Here is a 20,354-nt window from a genome sequence, read left to right on the forward strand (position 1 = left end):
CAGGTAGAGATGGGTAAATGGTGGACTGAATCTGTATATGATAAAAAAAATGAAAAAAAAATGCCCTCACTGCTCTCCGACGTATTGACAGTTTTCAGGACGTATAAAATCCAAATGGTGGCAGTGAGGCCTGGAAATGAGGGCAAAGCAAACATCACACGTCAGTCAGGCAGCGACACGTTCTGCAGCATAACCCCGTTTCCTTATTTTATTTCCTTAATTAAACAATTATTCCAGAAATCAATAAACTCATTAAGATGTGAAATTTACTTGTGAAACTTCTTGGAGAGTTGGTATGACTTCATCGTTTAAGTGTGCAGCGTTTGGCTTCAACGTGTTTACCGCAGATGCCGACCTGTTCATCAGTTTCTCTTCTTTCTGCTGGCACACTGGTCAACAGATGCCAACTACCAAACATACATGTATGTATATGTTCACTGGAAATGTACGTTTTGGTAGATTTAAAAAAAAATCAATAAAAAAAACCATGATTTCAGACTGCCGCCTTGGCGTGAGGAGCAGGTCAGGATCTATCTTCAGCTCAACTTCTTAAAGCAGTTATTTTTTTCTAAAACATTTTTGCGGCGTGGCTCTGCAGTGCTGCCTCCTCCTGCAGTCGGGGGAATTGCTGCCACCTTCAAGTGCAACAAATCCTCAGACGTAAGTGTGTTAAGCCCCGTGTGCTTTGCCGCCAGTGGAAATGAAGACAGGCTACCCCTATGAAGAATGATGACTCCTTCAAGAGGCAGCTGTCCTATTTTAAGCAGGCGACACTCACCACAATGTGCCGTCTGTCTCTGCCCTCCCCTCCCCCCCTCACTCGTTTTTTGTTTTTGTTCTTCCTTTTTCTTATAACCCTCTATCTCCATCTCTGGCTTGGTTGGGGAGAGACCTTTGAGATTGGGGTAAATAAAAAGAGGCAGGAAGTGAAGCCGAGCCTCAAAGTCTGCAGGAAGATTACGTGTAGTCCCCCTCAAACATCTTCAAGGATGGAAATGTTATTGATGCACGTTAAGTCCTCTGGGGGTTTCACTCAAAGGACATTTGGGGCCTTTCATCCCTGACATGAAGGTGGAAGGAAACATTATTGAGGCTCCACTACATGACAGAGCTTTCTCCTTTCAGCGGGAGTCTTCCTCCGCCCTTTGAGAGAGAAGCCTCATAATTGGCTGAAATGGCTGCTCTTTTCTTCGCGCCTGCTTCTTGAGGTAATTGGTATGTATGAACTATTTATGGTCCATCTTTGCTGGTGTCAGCTGCACACCGAGCGGAGCATGTATAAATATACTGTATATATCATATTTCAGAGAAGAACACAAACCTTTTCAGCACTTTATCTTCTCCTGGAGGAAAAATTTCACTTTTCTTTTTTTGCCCATTTTTTGCGTAGTCATAAATTCTACCGAGTCATGCATTGTTCCACTTATATTACCGCCTGAGAAAGACCTAGGGGGTGATGTTATTGTGTGGGTTTTTTTGTCCCATCTGTGATGGTGATTTGAGGGATGTGGACAGTGTTTTCTGCTAATGCAGAACTGTTACCATGCAGCTAAACCACACCGTCAACAAAAATATATCAGCTACTGTTTATGGATCCGTCCAACATGGAGTCCTCCGGCCAAAACAAGGAGCCAGCAGTTTTCTCATAGGGATGGCCAGTCAGTCCACCTTTTCACCTCGCCCAATCAGCAGGACGACATATAAACGACATATAAACATATAAAGGGAAATATCTTTTTATTTAGTTTTTATTACACAGAACATTACGGCCACTGCAGACTTGTTAGACTGTTAGACTTGGTATCCCAATACTCTCTTCCACCTGTTAGCAATGGAAGTTATACAACAAGTAGTTCCGACCGAGGAATCTGATTGGTCAACTGCACATTTGGAACTTGCTCATCACTGGAGAATATCACTCGGCCATCTCCATGGCAACAACTTTAATACATTTGGACTGAAGTAGAATATTTATTTTGATAAAAACAAGTTGTAAATTTCAGAAATGAATACGTCTTTTTTTTTTTTTTTTTTTTTTTTTGCCTACATAATTTGAGACTTTTTGATTTTGCAATGTTCTGAAAAGCTGCGAGCCTGTTGGGTTTTGGATCGTATCAGCTGTGACACGGCGCTACTATCTTAAAAATACAATGAGTCCATCGATATCTTTTCTCAGCAGATATCTTAGTTACACGAAGACTGAGCTAGCCAAGCGGTTTTGTGTTTCTATGTGCTGCAATTATTCAGTTAGAGAAATCCCACCATCTCGAGAAAGCAGCTCGTCTTTGTTGCTAGGGTCGTTGCTAAGGGTCACGCTACTTCCTGGAGTGGTAAAGATTGCATACGTTACATAAGAGTCTCCTGACGCGACTGATTGTTTTCCAGTTGATTAGTCACACCCCATGTGTTGCCATGTAAACGGAGATTGCTCGAACACAGTTTTATATTTTGAAAGCGGATTGCCCCTCCCCCACCCCTCCTCCCTCCCCAATATGAATACATTCAGATGACATATTTAATGTAGTTTGTCGTGCCAATATTGCTTTAATACCTGAGATAATTTATGTGAAGAGTTCTGGCGGTTTTTTGGGGAAGCGGGACAGTGTCAGACCAGACAATGCACGATGCATAAAACTGAAATGATCTCATCTTTGGTGGGAACAGAATGGTGTGTACTTTGTGAGCTATGTGTTCCTCTTTGTTCTGGCAGCATTACAGTTCAGGCTTATCTCCCCTCTTTCCTCTCCCTTTTTTTTTTAAATTCTGTTTATCCTACTGTACAGCTATATCCACAATCTGAGTGACTGAGCTAATTGTTCCTGCTCATGCATTCTCTGCAGATTCAATTATACGCCACTCTGGGCATCCTAAAAAAAAAAAAAATGAGGGTGGGAAAATGTTTTCGCTGGATGTGTGGGAGAGTGAAAAATGAAAAGGTGAAAGAGGAGCTTGAGAAGGTCGTAGATAAGAGAGGAGGAAATAGAGAAGAAGAAGAAGAAGGGGAGGATGAGAGCAAAGTAGAAGCAGGAGGGATAAATTAGAGAGTGGAGTAAGAGCAGTCCCTTGAGTCATATATTTATGTAAGGGGAAAATCAGCCCACTGGAGTGTACACTGTAATGGCACCCCTCTGTATAATGATTGGCGCTGACCTCCCAAATAAGAGGATTAGTTTGTGCCTGAGCTGGCCCGAAATAATGGACCTCACCTTAGCTTAGCTGCAGTTTGACACAGCAGAAAATAGCCTGGGAAATAAGAATGGCTCAGCAGCAGGAAGCTTGCCTGCACCTCATTCATCTGCATCACCATTGTGTCAAATTGGACATGCATTCCTGCATATCTGCCGGGTTCGGGAACAGATGGCGTAAACGTAGCGGCGCCGGACCCCGTGTGGACTCATAAAATACTGTAGTAGACATCATGGAAATAAGGTGCGGCGGTCTGTAATATGTTGCTGTAATTTATTTATTTTTCCTCGTTTAACGAGAGGCAGCGATGAGTTACAGTTTCTGTTGTTTACATGCGAGGCTGTCCGCAGAAAATGAGCTCTTGTTATTGCAGCTTTCGGTCAGGCAGTGACAGGGCAAGTCTTCTCTGCTCCGAAGGATATTGTGGCTCGGCATTGAATGTTGTGGCTGATGTCTGACTGCAGGGCATGCTCTTCTTTTGTGTGCTCTGAACCAGCAGGATTAAAGCATCCATCTTGCTCTCCCGCTTCTCCTCTAATGGTATTAGGAAAAGGGTGGATAGGTTTCAGTATTCCGTTAAGGAATATCTGATATGGGGACCGGCTGATTCAATTAAGTAAAAAGCAAGGTAGGAGGGGAATGAGTGCTGGTGTAATAGCCTTTGAGCTGCACGGCTCGAAGTGGGCCATTTTAATCTGGAGAAGTCCTGTATTACCACCCACCCCGCCCCCCGCCTGCAAAAACACATATATTATAGACTCATTACCAAAGGACTGTAAAGGGTTAGTGTGCAGTTTATGCCTCAGTGGAGATGTTAGTCACTCAGTGATGTGAAAGAAAACAACAACAATTCAATGCATGCTGGGAAATGCTTCAAGCCCTTTGTAGTCTGGAACAGCAGGTGAATGGGTTTAGATATCGGTCCTGTAAGTAGTTCAACCAAGAAGCAACCACCCGTGATGTCACCTGTTGGTTTGTGAAACGGCCGTCATGAAGCCGCGAGTTTGGATTTTGTCCGGCGGCATCTTTACTAGTTCGGAGCAGTTTGGAGCAGGAAGTGACCATATTTGGACGAGCTGGGGGAGGAGCCGGCGGTGGATCTGACTGATCTAAATGGAAACCTGACGATACTACGTCCCGCCCACCGATAGCTGGAACCTGACTGCACCACAGGCCTGTCAATCAAACAGACACGCTCCCAAAAACAGGTCTTCTTGAATCTTCTTTTCTAATGAATGAGGGATTATTTTCAGATGGACCTCCAGAAAACTAAGAAGAAGGAGTGACTTTAGCTAACAACACCAAGATAACTGATGGACACATTTTATTCACTTTGGATTTGATGACAGAAGTTGAATGGGAGTCTATGGAGCCGGAGGCTTTTTGGAGCCGACCTCTAGTGGCACTCGCTGGTATTGCAGCTTAAGACACGTCTGGATTGGAACCATTTTACAGACCTGGAAACTACGAACACTTTTATATCCAGTCTCTGAGTTTAACAGAATAAGTTAGCTTGTTGTTTAGGAAGTATTAAACTAACGAAACAAGGTTGCTGCTCATTTCGTTTTTTTATTTTTTTTATTTCTCTTGTTCAGTATTTTGTGTTGTTTTTATCAATATTGCATAGTCAGGTGTACATTTTTGAAAATGTAAACACAGTATGCATTATATGCACACCATTCTTCCTCAAATTCATACAACTTGAGTGAAACATACACACCAACACAAACACGCACACACACTTTTACTCACGGTAAACTTCTGACTTCATGCTAATAATAATCACAGTTCTACAAGATGAGTCTCACATACATGCACGCATACATTATACATTATTGATACGTTCATATATTTCTGGAGGCCAATTTGCAGTTCATCTTCTCGTTATGATTGGCTGCCAGGCCTGTAGTAATCTGTTTTTGTTTTTGTTTACATTTGATAACCTGACAAGTGGAATTCAATTTACAAATGTTTCAATCCAAAGCGAAACATCAGGAGGTTCGTGACCAATCTACCTTCGCTCGTTTCTAAAGCTACCCGACACAAAGCAGTTCTTTATATTTTTGTTTTCTATAAATGTGCTCTAAGAGAACAAACAACTGGACTAAGAACACACCATTCAGTATCAAACTGCTTGAGGCCAACACTCATAACCGGTGGAGGCAGATGGCTCCGCCCACCTCTGAGCCTGCTTCTGTCGGAGGTTTCTTCCTGTTAAAAGGGAGTTTTTCCTTCCGTCTGTTGGAGTTTTTTATTCTTGGCTTATCTGGGAATTGTTGAATTGTTGGGTTCCTCTGTATACTGCTGTAAAGTTCTGTTGTAAAGGCTTTACTGTGTTAAGTGCTTTGAAATAACTTGTGTTGTGATTTGGTGCTACAGAAACCAAATTGACTTCACTTGAATTTAATATAAAAGGTTTTTGTCACATTCATCTTCAAAATCTTCACCACAATGGACCATAAAACTGTTGTTATTGTTTTGGCTGGATATCAAAACAGCGCTTTGGAAATTGTCTGAGAATAAAATGTGTGTCGGCGTATGCAGCAAAGAGAAACATATTTTTCCCCATGTGATTTTTTTTCACATTCACAGTTTTTACGGTCCGTGAACAAGCCACATGCAAAAACAGCCATTACCGATGTCTTACATTCAAAGTCTGCAAAAATAATAGAGCGAGCAAAACCATTTCTTTTTTCCAAGCGAGTGGAATCTGACAGCAGCATTTATGAACTCCACACTCTTCTGTTGCGTAGAAAAACCAATGTTATGTTTGGGGATAGTTTGTCACATCCTGTCAGAACATATAAATGTGAACAGTTGAAGACCCGGAATGATTTTAATTATTTATTTCACCCACACGTACGGTTTCCTGTTTAAAATCTGATTATAATTGTCGCCTCTCGGTCTCCGATATGTCGAACAATGAGATAAAAGTAAAGAGTCTTAAATTAGATGGAGTATTTTGGGCGAAGAAGCGAGTTTACGTGACGTCTTCGGCTCCGTTACGCTCCAACGCCTCCAGATAGATTTCTAATGCATTACGCTGAAGATTTTCGTTGTGTGGCGGGGAGCAGGAAAAAAAAAAAAAAAATCAGTTTCTTGACTTCTTCCACTTCATACAGCTCAGTGGTCACGTTATCGCACCGCCGTTTGGTGTCTTCACGCCACCAAGTCCCAACGCTGTCTGGAGCCATTGGGTTTCCATTACCACAAATCCATTCCACTCATTTAAAATTAATGGCCACGGACCTTCCCTGACCCCGGAGATAAGCTGGGGCAAGTCTTTCTCTATAGAACACCTTGAGGATTAGGTTTTCCTCTCCTTATCAATCCATCTGTAGATCTTGCCTGGCCATGATAATAACTGGGTGGTCACTGGAAAAGGAGTTCTTGTTTAGTTTCAGTCCTTCTGCTACTTTTATTTTCCTCAGCAGTATTTATTTAATGAATGATGCAATGGCACAATTGTGCATCTCTTGCATACTTCATTTTACTAATAAACAGATTTTATTCTGGAGAATCCTTCTTAAATTGGGTGTAAATCTATTTCTCCAGCTTGTTTACAGATGGTACCAAGGCTATGGTCAGACTGACAGCCAAAATCCAGATTGATTTTTTTAAAGTCTGAACATTAAAAAAAACACATGAAATTCGATTTTTCCCATTTCGGATCGCTGACACTCCCGTCTGATTTCTACAGATGTGTCTCAGTCTGGATTTCTTGCGTCACTCAACGCAACACGCTGTGAGGACATTGTTTTCAGAAAGACAGTGAGCAGAATATATACTACCGCGAGCAGAGCTTTTGAAGAGTCCAGTTTTTTTCCGCTGTAGAGGGCAAAGATAACAACAGTTCAAGGAAAGAAGCCAAAATAAACTGTCGGTTGCCACAACCGTACCGGCAGTTTCCGCGTTGGAAAGCTGCACGTACGTCATTACCACAGCAACCCACGCAGATAGATTGGGGATATCTGCACACAAACCCGAACAGTGCAGACCGTCTGTCCGAACGATCCCATTTGAGAAAGAAATCCGATTTGCCTTCAGTCTGAATGACGCTTTGGTGTTTGTGTTGTTTTGGATTATGTTCTATATATATATATATATATATATATATACAGAAGGGCGTTCCTAATATTTGGGCCATCTCAACAAGTCAAGGATAAAACAAAGAGGAAACCCTCAAACTGTTACGCTTGTCAACAGTTAATTCAGAACATTTTTGCACACATTTTTGCGGTTCTTATCTCCTGCTGTTCGAAGGTGACATTTTGTGGCAGAGCTGTCTGCTTCAGGGTAAAACTACTGCTACTCTATAGTTTCCTTTTTCTCAACTATGAAAAGATCTAAACCAACAACATTAGTCCTTCACAGAATAGCTTCAATCCTCTCCATGGCATTCAGCCTCAAGCCTTGTGCTGTCTACTGCCACTATTTGTTTATAGACAATAAATAATAAAAGAAAAAAATGCCAGTCTCTCATTTCATTTCCAGTAAATGGTACAGTAACATAAGGGTTAATGCCACTGGAGGAAACAATGTAAAGCTACAGTTTTTCAGCTGTTAGAATTACATCCAATTACTCTCAGTGTGAATAACCCGCGCTATATTATTTTCCTTTTTATGGCAGCTGGATGGAAATTTAGACAATAGCAAAACTCTCATGAAATGAAGCTCATCCACATTTTAAGTGACGCTTTTGTCCTACGTTTTCAGTGATAAGTGTACATAATCTACCAGATGGCACTGTAAACACACACACACACACACACACACACACACACACACACACACACACACACACACACACACACACACACACACACACACACACACACACACACACACACACCAGAATGTAAAAAAAGCACTCATATAAAGGACCCTCGATGCATAATGTTACGCTCTTAAAAAGCTGAACTGTAATGCATTGACTCCTTTTTTTTTATTATTTATTTTTTTTCTATCTGGCTGCTCTCATCCACCATGAAAATGCAGGTCTATCTGTTCAAAGTCGTAAGATGCACGAGGCGGTGTATTCATCCGCCACCCGTGGCTCGGTGGGTGGTGAGGCGGGGTGAGGATTGAGGGTGTTGGGGACATTACCCAAGGCTTCCTCTTTTTTTTGGTTCTTTTTTTTTTCCCTGCGCCCTGAGGACACAGCCACCGGTGGAGGTGGAGGGAGGGAGGGAGGGAGGGAGGGAGGGTTTCTCAGCCTTATCAGCAGGACAGCACCCAGTTCTCTAATCACCGGGTCCCAGAGACAGCCGGAGGTAAAGGCAGACTGGATGGATGAGCAACATCCACGGAGAGTAGGGGGGAAAAAAGAAAAGGAAAGGAAAGCAGGAGGCAGAGATGAAAAAAAGAGAAGCTATGTTTATACCTCTTAGGTTACATCAAATGACAGCTGCTTTCCAGTTCAATGCATAACTGAGTAGAAATCCTTTCGGTGAGAAGAGTCGAGTGCACATTCTGTCCCACAGCACATTGTCGGTGATGAAATATGGAGACTTTTGCGATTGCATCACAAGTCTCTTAGCAACAACAGCAGGTGCCATCTTAAAAGCATCCGTGATATGTGGCTACAAGCAACAGCAACAACAACAACAACAACAACAACAACAAAAAAAGATGCTAGCTGTCTGAGTCAAGGTCAATTAATTGATTTGATGATTAAAACCGTCTTGAAATGAATGTTAGTGTGACTTCTTCAGCCTGACCGTTGACTCTATTAACTCTATTAGTCCTTTCATCTTTTCTGAGCCAAACCTGTCACGTAGTCGGAGACGGTTCATCGGTTTGAGTTCTGACAAATCCAGCAAATCACTGCACCTTTGGCATCTTTGTTTTGTGTGACATTTTAGTGAAATTGAATGAGAAGGTGTTGCAACAGCAGGATAAAGACGGTGCTGTGAACCAGTTTCCAGTTTGACGGCGGGTTTATCGTGTACTTGATCCGTCGGTGGCAGCGTCGTATCTGCTGCATCTCCACCGCGTCGTGCTTCAGGTTGTCAGGGGATACGTCTCGCCCCGGCTAGCATTAGTGTGAGCGGTGCAGAAATGTTCATGTTCTCTGTGATTATTGAGCTGGATGAAGCGAGCGGAGAGTCGTGTAATGGGACACGCGCTGTGAAACAGCAAATACACTTTTTTTTGGGCCCCGGGAGCAACTTTTCAGTAAATGGGTTGCTATCTTAGAAAGGCTTCGCCAGTTAATTAATACATCCTCGCAGTCTAAATTGGACGCCGACAAAAGCTCACCTCCTGGGCTCGCCGTCGTGGCACCGGCTCTGATCCGCTCGCAGAGGAGATTGTTCAAATGATACAATCCCATTTGCTCGACCAGACGTTTACTGTACAGATCCTCCAAGTTAGGGGACAAATTATGTTGTTTGTAACCGCCCTTTAAAACCACACACCGTGGTGATCTTTGGTCGTAGGCAGGACAATGAAATGTCTTCCAAAACTGTTGAAAAAGGAATTTAAAGCTTAGTTTTATGACATGACAACGTAATGGTTAAAGTATGGTTATATTTCGAGACGACCGTAACTTGTTGGGAGTTAGATTCGTGGTCATGGTTGGAGTTACTACGTTGTTAAGGTAGAGGAACAATGTGTTAAGGTTACGGGACCATTGTGTTCATGCATAAAAGAAAACGTGTGTTGTGGAGCAGGTCAGACAGTTTGGAAAGTAGATTCAGTAGAGGTCACACATCAACCCGGTATCACGGCAAACACTTTGGCTTTTAGCTACGAGCTTCATTTTCCTGTAAATCAAATGGCTCCTCGCATGCAGCAGGTTTAATTTTTGTCCACTACACGAAAACGTGTAACTGTCACGCCTGGACAGGCCAACGCGTAGCTATTTCACGTTTTGCTGTGGTGGACTGGTGTGGCTATTTTATTAGTGAATCTGGGTTGCATGCAAACATGCTGATTAAAAAACTGTTAACCTATATTCATTTTAAAAAGTTTAAAACTTTTAAAAGAATCTTTTCCTCAACACTATTTTTTATAGACTTTTTCAGACTTTTTTCCCCAAAAAAACAATAACATATCTTTGTTTTAAAAAACAAAAAAACAAATTGGCACTTTTAACGTAAAAATACATTGTAAACTGACATATTTATTCCTTCAATATATGTAACTGTTAAATTCAAGTTAAATACTTTGAAGTCGGTCATAATTCATGTTTTGTGGGACACAAACCAACACATTCCTAGTTTCCCTTCAAAATTACGAAACCAGCTCAATTCCCTGCTGGCAGAAGTCTCTGTTAACTCCACCTGAGGTTGTTATTCAATAAGGGAAGTGCTGCAGGCAGGAAATAATAGATTCATATATTATCAGAAGCCATTGAAGGCACCTGAATGCAGGTGTGGTCGTAACCCCAGAGCTCACTGTGATAGAGCACACAGTGTTCCATTCTCCACACTTGATTTAGTGCTGTGACTGGTTTAAAAAGAAAGACAATAGGATTGGTGGTATTGATAATTAGTTTTTAATGTGCCACACTCATCATGTCCAATTTCATGCCCCTTAGGCAGCTGATCACAGATTTAATCAACACATTATTGCTTGCTATACTTAAAGTGACTCTGCAGGGAGGGTTGTGCTCTGTGTGTGTGTGTGTGTGTGTGTGTGTGTGTGTGTGTGTGTGTGTGTGTGTGTGTGTGTGTGTGTGTGTGTGTGTGTGTGTGTGTGTGTGTGTGTGTGTGTGTGTGTGTGTGTGTGTGTGTGTGTGTGTGTGTGTGTGTGTGTGTGTGTGTGTGTGTGTGGGTAGGGGACTGAAGGGGACACAGTGTTAGTGTGTGATGGAGGTTGTCAGCATGTGCATCCATCCCAGCGACGTCCCTCTTTGATAGACATTGAATGTGTGTTCCAGGTCATTAAGCAGCAGCTACGTTTGAAGATGACGCGCTTGGACGCGTGCGCAGGAAGCCGTTGTTATTGTGTTTGGAGTGAAGAGCGGAGTGTCCGGGCGCCACTCACCTGATGAATACAGATGAAAGCAGCGCTGTTACATCTCTTTCTACTTTTTTTAATTAATTTTTTTTTTTTTTTTTTTTTTTTTAGGCCGTTCTCATAACAGCTTTTAGCTTTTGCTATGATGGAAGGTCCTGTTACATTACAGCGTATGATGCAATAAGTAATACCAGTTTGTTTCTTTTGGTCATTTGATTAGTCTGTCCTTTGTCCTTGCTGAGGACATTTAAAGTCCCCAGAGCTTGATACCTAATTATTCTGGGGATTTTTGACATTTATATCTCGTTAAAATATCTTTTTTTAGCAACATTTTGGGCTTAAATTCATGATTTCATGATGATCCTTCTTTCTGAAGTTGGCACAGAAATTGGTAACTACTTTAATGAAGTGTTCACTTAATCCATGCATGAATTCCTGCGTTAAGCATTAACTAAGGTGTTTAATAAATCATAACCATTGATGATGTACTCACCTTAGTTAAAGACTCAAGTTGTGGTTTCAAGGATCTTCTTATTACAGCTCGGGTCATATTCTTCTAGTTTGTTTTTTCAGATGTAGACTGTATGTATGTCATTTTTATGTATTTGGACAAATAAGACGAGTCACAACAAACCACTCGTACAGCTCAGAGCACGACATCTGTGCCGTCCCTCCCTCTGCAGGAAGACGTTGTTCAAATCTGAGCTGTTTCTTCTTTCTTTTCTTTCTTTTTTTTTTTTTTTACTCAAGTCATCTTTGTGCATGACTGCTGCCGCTTTACTTCTTGACGGGAACTTCACGTGTCGGTCCTGACCGACTGCTGCTCACTACAAAGAGCCTATAGTGAGTCGTCAGGCTGCACGGTGAGCGTAGAGAAGGAAAGGGGGGGAGGGGGGGCAAATCAGACAACTGGAGCCAGGAAGAGTAGTGGCAGTGTTTATCTTGAACTATTTAGCTCCCTGGCTGCGAGTCAAATGCAGAGAGAGACATTGGGAGGTGGTGGAGGCCTTCATTAAATGCAGCTCGGGCTCTGGTGAAACCCTGGTTAATGTCCCTATCATCTCTGGAGTGGTCCGGCGTCTGGCTCTCTGTCCAAGTGACTCATGTTTAATGCATGTCCGCAGTCCTCGTCATTTAACCTCACCTCTGGAGGTTGGCGGGTCGGGGTGGGAGAAAGCCGAGGCTCCCGCAAGACCCATGAGGGGGCCGTGCAGTTATTCTTCGCCCGCTCTCCATTTGCTTAACATGGGGAGAGCTGCTCCCTGTCTGGCCTATTGATGGCGTAATCTCCCCACAGCTAAACCCCCCCCCCCCCCCTCATTGCCCTGCATGCACCTGAACTACGGGGTGGTCTGTGTTGAATATGTGGCTCTCTGAAACACTTTGTGAACCCCCCCCCTCCCTCCCTCCCCGTGTGCATCGCCTGAATGCTTAAGCAGGGAACTGCTGATGCTGTGCTGGCAGACTTTTTATGACTTAGCAGTTTCCTGTTTTTTGGTGAGTGCTCGCAGTGTTTTGGTGCAAAAGCTTTTTGGGATTGAAGGCTGTCAAACTCAATCAACCTCCGTCAAACAGCAGCAGCCTTTTGTCGGAGCTGACAGGTTGTGAGACTTTCTGTGTTTAGGTTGCGTGAATTCGAGTTTTGTCAGGCTCGTTAAACACTTAGCTGGCTGACGAGTAACGCAGTCGCCTTGGAAATTAGACACGTTGCACACCCTCGTTTGTTTGAGCTGCAGATGTCCAGAGACCCCCCCCCCCCAAAAAAAAAGCAAAACAAGCAGCGATTTCGGCAGCGACGCGTCAGTACGACAGGAAACAGCAGAGCTGAAATTCCTCTTTGTTTTACTTGATCTTCACGCCACATTTTCCTCCGATTTTCCCCCCTTGCTTACATGCAAAAGCGAGCCTCCCTCGTCCTCTTCTGCTGCCTCACTTATGCACGCCCACTCAATCTCTGCCTCGCTTTCTCGCTCTGGATAATGGTAATTAGAATATCACCATGATTGAAATTTGGCAAAAGTTGAAGAGGAAATAGGTTTTCTAATCAGAAGCTGCCTCGTAGCTGGAATCCCGATGCTTACTTGGCTGAAAAATGTTCCTCAACGATGGGGGCCTCGGCGGCGGATGCCAGACTGTATTTCGAGGGCCAACTCTGTGAAATCCAGCGTTTGCCGGGGAAGAGGACAAATGCACCAGTTGTGGCTGATTTATCTCATGTAGCTAGTTTATTTATTTATTTTGAAGAAATGGCTCTCGTCTTTGTCGACGGAGAGGTTTTTACTGTCGCCGTCTTTGTAGTGAAAGGATGCGCATGTCTCAGACTCTCGGTGGTCACAGCGCGCGTATACATACATTTATATATCTGTCCCGGCTGTTTGGCGTGAAGATCGTTAACAAGGGAACAAAGCAATTAAATTAAAAACCGAAATCTCAAGTTTTCAGCAATATTTCGGTGTATTTCTTAACAAAAGGACCGAAGGACTGACTGTTGCTCAAATGAAATGTGTTCGCTATTTCCTGCACAAAATTACTTGTGAAAATTGATGTCATGTCTGTCTGTTCAAAACATGAAACCACAGGCTGAAAGAAGCACCTCCAAAGCTCCCTTTAGTTAACACGTTACAACTTAGTCTGATTAATTCATACAAAAGCCCCCAAAATTGTGTTTGTACTGAGGATTATGTGCTGGACTGTTTATTTTGTATTTGTTTGGCTGGAGGCAGGGACTTCCTGGAGTTTCTGCCGGTTGCTTGGCAACCTCACTCTGTTGCCTTTGGTTTAATTTCTTTACAAATACAGTATCATCTAAATATGACTCTATTCATGATTTGATCCACCAAAAAAAACATAGAAATGCATTAAAGGAAATAGAAATGTGGTAATTATTGTGTGCTACAGTTAAGAGTTTTGCTGTTTCTAAAGAAAAAAAAAAAAATCTCAGAGAATGCGCGTGATTGTGTAAACATGTGGGATGGCAGATATTAGTGCGCGATATCATCTTCTTTGAAACATTTTGGTGCTAACCTCAAACTGATTTGATCAAAGCTTTTCTGTGGCCAAAATTTGCCTTCTGAATCCCATCTTTCAACTTAAGAGTTTTTTTTTTTTTCTGGGGGAGGGGGGCGGGGGTTAATGATTTCTTCTTGCAGAGGGGAAACAGCATGAATACCTTTTTCTTTGCATTCTCACCTGACCTCTCCTGTACTTTATTAGCATGAACCTTTCTGCGCTGGCAAACGGGGACTTTCAATGCTAACCTCCCTTACTGTTTTTGTTTTTCTTGCCTCCCCCTCCCCCCTCCCCCCTCTCCCTCCTTCCTACCACCACTACCTCTGCCGTTCCCGCTCTACCCTCCTCTGACCCAGGAGCTGCACAGGAACCAGGTAAGCCTTTCCCTCCTACTCCTCCTCACCACATCCTCCCTCGCCATATTCCAGCTTTTGTGTCTTTGTGAAAGACACGCTTCCTCTCGGCGTCTCAGGTCACGTGTGCGGCCGATCTGCAATCTTTTCCCCTCAGCTTCTCTTCACATTTCAATTTTTCCGTCCGCCTCACTCCTCATGTCATCTCATCAATCCAAATCTCACGCCGGGTACTCCCGCTCAGTGAATACGGCCCTGTCATATGTGCCTATAACTCAGCCGTATGGCATAAGGGTTAAATCTGGTAGATATAAAAACAATAATTACACCCACATGTTCTTTGTTTACTGTTTGTCCTGTACACACACACACACACACACACACACACACACACACACACACACACACACACACACACACACACACACACACACACACACACACACACACACACACACACACACACACACACACACACACACACACACACACACACACACACACACAGTACAGTCAGTAGTATTAGTAGTATTTTTAGAGGTAGCAGTAACATTTCATCATCATTACGAGGCTTCGTCGGTTCCATCATTTGACTTTTATTGACATTTTAATGGTCATCACCATATAGTTTATAATATGGTAATAAATCTGCCCGATCATGTGGTCACACGGTGTATATCTTCAGTATATTTTCCTTTTGGTGGTCTGAGTGTTGTCACTGTAAAAACACTACACGGCTTTTCTCTGTTCCATTTAAAGCATATTGCTCCTGTTATTGGTGTTTAGTACAAAAAAGGAAACCTTTCAAAAAAAAAAATATATATATATATATAAATATATATATTTATATATATATTTATATATACATGCTGTATATCAAGTCATGCTGCCGCTCTAAACGCCTCCATCTCCCCTTCGTCTCCCCTCCAACAAGCCTTTTAATCCAATTAGCAGTGCCAGCGACAGTTATTTATATGTACATGAATTAGAATTGAAGAGCAAGAGATAGTCTCTCTGGGCTGATTGGCCGGAGCCCAGCCCGTCACCGCCCTGCTCTCGGTCACACACCTACTGCCACCGAGCAGCGGTGGTCTCCGCAGCCCGATCGCCCACCGGGCAGCAGCACAAACTCACGTCATCGTCATCACCATCTCTTCTGACTTTTCAAACCGAATTAGTGCACACTTCTTCTTTTTTTCTTTTTTTAATCCTCAGCAGTGAAGCACTTGGTCCATGTTGTTTCATCTTCCCAATGTTTTCTCAAACCGTCACAATTAAAAGAAGTATCTGACACGTTGGAATCGGGACGCTCTAATAAGCTGTCTTCTCAGGTTCATCTCAGATCTGTGTTTCTGTTGCATCCCATTGCGTGGACCGAAATAAGTGAGTGTGCCAAATGAGTGTGTAAGCTGCCAGATCTGGCTCGCTTAGCCTTTTGAACTATTTGCCAATGATTGCGGCACTCCAGAGAGGTGGGAGAAGTCACGTCACGGCGCTGCCAGCATGCCCCTTGAAAGGTCTTAACAATACGTTTCAAATACATTTCTATAAAAAATTTAGAATTTAGGATTCATTCTCGATGCCATTTTTAGTTCCCGTTCATTTTTTGTAGTTGTTAATCTGCAGGGTTGTTAGTCTGAGACGTCACTTTCACATTTCATTTGTAAAAATGATACACTTATGGTTAATTATGAGTCAATCAAAGGGCTCGATAAATGTTCCAGATGGCTTCTTTTGGCTTAAATAAATAGAAATCAACTCTGGGATTGCAGTAGCTTTTAGATTACTCTCTTTTTATTTTCACTTTGGAATAAGTGCTTCCCTTCGTTGCCAAGTGTTTTACAATAAATCAAACTGAAATAAAAATATAAAAGGTGTAACAAGATGGAGTACAAGTACAAAACCAAAAAGAAAAGAAACAATACAACAACAACAAAATAGCTGCATTTCCAAGACTTGGACTTCTTTTTGGTGTTCATCCAAGAAGCAAAGTAAAATAGTGTGTTTACAGTTGTTTTTTCTTAACTCACAACTGGGTGGAAAATGAAAGAAAACAGCCATAAACTGTCTTCGTGAGATGTTGGGCTATAAAGCCTCCAGAACAGTTTTTAAAAACTGCTCCATCACTAACCAGTTTAGAAGTGTCAGTTGGACCAAACACTCAACTGGAAGCTGTCAACGTGGGCTCCGGAAAAAGGTTTACAGGCATTTGCCACATTGGCTGAAATATGAATCCTTGGCAGGTAAATCCAGCGTGCCCTTCAACAGGGTTGAGATCTGGGTACTGTGAAGGCTGTAGCACACACAGACTGGATATAAAAGTGTTCGTAGCTTCTGGCTCTGTAAAATGGTTCTGATCCAGAAGTGTCTTAAACCGCAATACCAGCGAGTGCCACTAGAGGTCGGCTCCAAAAAGCCTCCGGCTCCATAGACTCCCATTCAACTTCTCTCATCAAATCCAAAGTGAATAAAATGTGTCCATCAGTTATCTCGGTGTTGTTAGCTGAAGTCACTCCTTCTTCTTAGTTTTCTGGAGGTCCATCTGAAAATAATCCCTCATTCATCAGAAAAGAAGATTCAATAAGACCTGTTTTTGGGGGCGTGTCTGTTTGATTGACAGGCCTGTGGTGCAGTCAGGTTACATCTATTAGTGGGCAGGATGTAGTATCGCCGGGTTTCCAATCAGATCAGTCAGATCCACCGCTGGCTCCTCCCCCAGCTCGTCCAAATATGGTCACTTCCCGCTCCAAACTATCAAGATGGTGACGGACAGAATCTGAACTGGAGGATTCATAACGTTCACAAACCAACGATGACATCACTGATGGTTTCTGCTTGGTAGCACATTATTTGCACTCTATCGATCCTCATCAGACCAGTGAGTCTGACAGTATGCAAATTGTCACACATCTGTACTTTACTACCAATACCTGAGTGCAATTTAATGCCAACACCGACCCCAAGTACCTTTTTGTGAAACCATTTACGAGCAATTAAGGATGAAGGCCATTTAAAATCAATACTACTACAAGACTTAAGACTGCTACACTAGCCTTCATCATCCAAAGGAGAATTAATAGTAGTACCAACTAAATAATTAAAAAACTGGAGCTGAGATTATTTGGATAAATATGTTTTTTATTTCACTGAATTTTTAAAAAAAAGATCATTTTTGAAAAGCCTTGAAATAAAAAAAAAACCAACAAAACATTTCTGTGTGTCAAAGGTCACACTGTTTCCTTCGTTGACATACCACTACTGACAAGAGCCCTTTTTTTGTTTTTACCTGCATGGGTGTTTGTTCTGTATGCCAATCAATAGAAAGGAAGATGTGAGGTGGACTGAGGGACACAGCAGTTAAACACAAGGAGTCTTATCCATGTGTGCACAGACGGGCTCCTCAAACACACACAAACATGTACGCACACACACACACACACACACACACACACACACACACACACACACACACACACACACACACACACACACACACACACACACACACACACACAGTGCAGCTCAGATTAATGACTAAATCAATCACACGCGTACAGTGTTTGCTTGTCATCCTGTATGCTTTTCTTTTATAACACAGGTTCAATTTCCCAAGCTACTGAAGCTCTATCAGCGTTTCCTCAGAATATGTATTCAGCAAGGTCATCTCTCACTGCACCAAGAAATGTGCCTGCCACAAGGATATGTCTTTGCTATTGAAATGTCAATAGTCCCCCAGTCCAATGCATTGCAATCTACATTTGTCAATACATGAGCTGCTTAGAGCCACACTGCGCGCTGAGAATGCAACTCGTTCATTAAATAGAGGCTCGGGTCGACTCCCGTCGACGCTGATTTATGCAGGTAATAACTGCAGGAGGTTTGAATCTTATTCAGGGTCTTAAGTGGTCTTAAGGGCGGCACGGTGGTGCAGTGGTTAGCACTGTCGCCTCACAGCAAAAAAAGGTTCTGGGTTCGAATCCGGTCCTGGGCCTTTCTGTGCGGAGTTTGCATGTTCTCCCTGTGCTTGCGTGGGTTCTCTCCGGGTTCTCCGGCTTCCTCCCATCATCCAAAAACATGCACCTCAGGTCAGGTTACCTGGCGCCGTGGTCGTGGCAGCCTGCTGCAGCAGCTCCCCCCTGAGAGTCCCCCTGCTGTAGTGAAGAAATTTCCCCTCGGGGATTAATAAAGTGTATAAAATCTCAATCTAAATAGATAAATACAATTTGAAATTTTCAGCTTTACAGATAAAACTGCAAGGTCAGAATTTTCTAATTTAGCAAAGCAAGATATTTACTGTTTAGAAATAAAACTTCCAGTTATATATGCCTCTTTGTTATGGCAGGAGGAGGAGGAGAGGGAAGGCAATTAATAAAAATGCAAAAGGTAGGCTAACTGCGTGCCATAAAAAAATTACGATAGAAATTAGAGTTTACGGGGAGGCGAGAGGTCGGACTCCCTCACGCACACGGAGCTCAGTAAAACACATTTAGTGTGGTCAACTCCATCTGCTCAGAACGGGGAAAAAAAAGAAGTTTAAATTAAGTTTGAATGTACATTTTTATGTTTTTGTTGATAAGTGTTGTCTTTCCTGAAAGATAAGGCTAGCGTGATTTTATATTTTGCTTTTAAAGACGCCGTCTGTCTCATCCAGCATAAGTACTTTCCTATATCAGCTCTTGCAATATTCATTTGAAGCAGAAGTTCTTGAAACAGGAGTAACTGGCCGCAGAAAGATGAAAGTCGGACTGACTCAAACTACAGCACCTCTGTTAATGTTAATACTGAATCATCTTCCGTTCAGCGCAGTTTAGTTTTCATGTTTTCTTTAGTTGTTGGACAGAAGAAGAACAAACGGTTCTTGAGAAAAATGTAGAAAACTGAACCTTAAATCCTCCCTGGTTTCACTTACAATCTCGAAGATCTCCGTTTTGTTATCTTTGGCGACACCTGTGGCCATAAGCTGTAACTGCAGCTGTGTTTTTGGACTTTTACTTTATTACTTTGCTTTTATCCTAAGAGTGTTGCCACAGACACTCATATAGTTCAGTTTCTAATGCTGCAGATTATTCCTTTAAATAGCACAAAATTTGAAACACCAAAGTTTGATTTGAGGAAACGTAGCATCATTGAATCGCCTATAAAAACAATACTGTTAGATACTTAAATATTTACAGATGCATTATGACACGTTGAAAACAAACATGATTTTTTTTTTTTTTTTTTTATTAGTACAAATTACTGATGCTGCCAGTTTATATAAACCTAAAGCTAACCAGACTCACTGCTCCAGTGTGGCTGTCACTGGCAAATTAACGCCTATACATGTGAATATATATGAGACACACCGTATAACTGAAGATTATTATACCTTCTTATTGAATCTCCTCCCGTGTTTTTATTCCTCTGAGTCTCCTGCTTCACAGACAGACTGGCCGAACTTTAACAGAGCGATGTTGTGATGTGATCTGATCTACCGAGAGCGTAATAAAATCTAAACGGTTGAACTTTGACCACAGACACGTCTTGATCATTAAGGAGAATGGCACAGCTGTTTCGGCTGTGCTTTTTTCTAATTAATCTGTCATATTGCAGACACTATATTATGACGGCGCCTGTTCAAAGTAATTATCTCTGACATTTACAGATAAATAGAAATTCTTCTCGCTGCTCATGACCACCGGCCGATATAAAACAAACCAGTGATTCAACTTAAATTTAACCGCGTGTGGAAAGTTAAGCGAGTCATTTTACACTCATAAACTCAACATAGCTATAGTGTTTCTATGATATGATCATAAATAGGGCTGATATTGCTGTATAGAGTAAAATGGCACATTTTGT

General features: G+C 42.3%; 1 protein-coding gene across 4 annotated transcripts in view; it reads left to right on the forward strand.

The window, feature by feature from the left end:
* cadm1a (cell adhesion molecule 1a) overlaps positions 1–20,354 on the forward strand; it is a 332,738-nt gene that overhangs the window by 207,944 nt on the left and 104,440 nt on the right. For all 4 annotated transcript variants that reach the window (XM_069709756.1, XM_069709757.1, XM_069709758.1 and 1 more), the window contains exon 2: positions 14,517–14,534. In XM_069709756.1, coding sequence (XP_069565857.1) covers positions 14,517–14,534 — 18 coding nt within the window. The remainder of the gene's footprint in view (positions 1–14,516; positions 14,535–20,354) is intronic.

Source organism: Brachyistius frenatus, unplaced genomic scaffold (genome assembly GCF_029030835.1).
Source record: "Brachyistius frenatus isolate BFR_SWC_R1_liver_20210118 unplaced genomic scaffold, ASM2903083v1 Contig_84, whole genome shotgun sequence".
Classification (NCBI taxonomy): domain Eukaryota; kingdom Metazoa; phylum Chordata; class Actinopteri; family Embiotocidae; genus Brachyistius; species Brachyistius frenatus.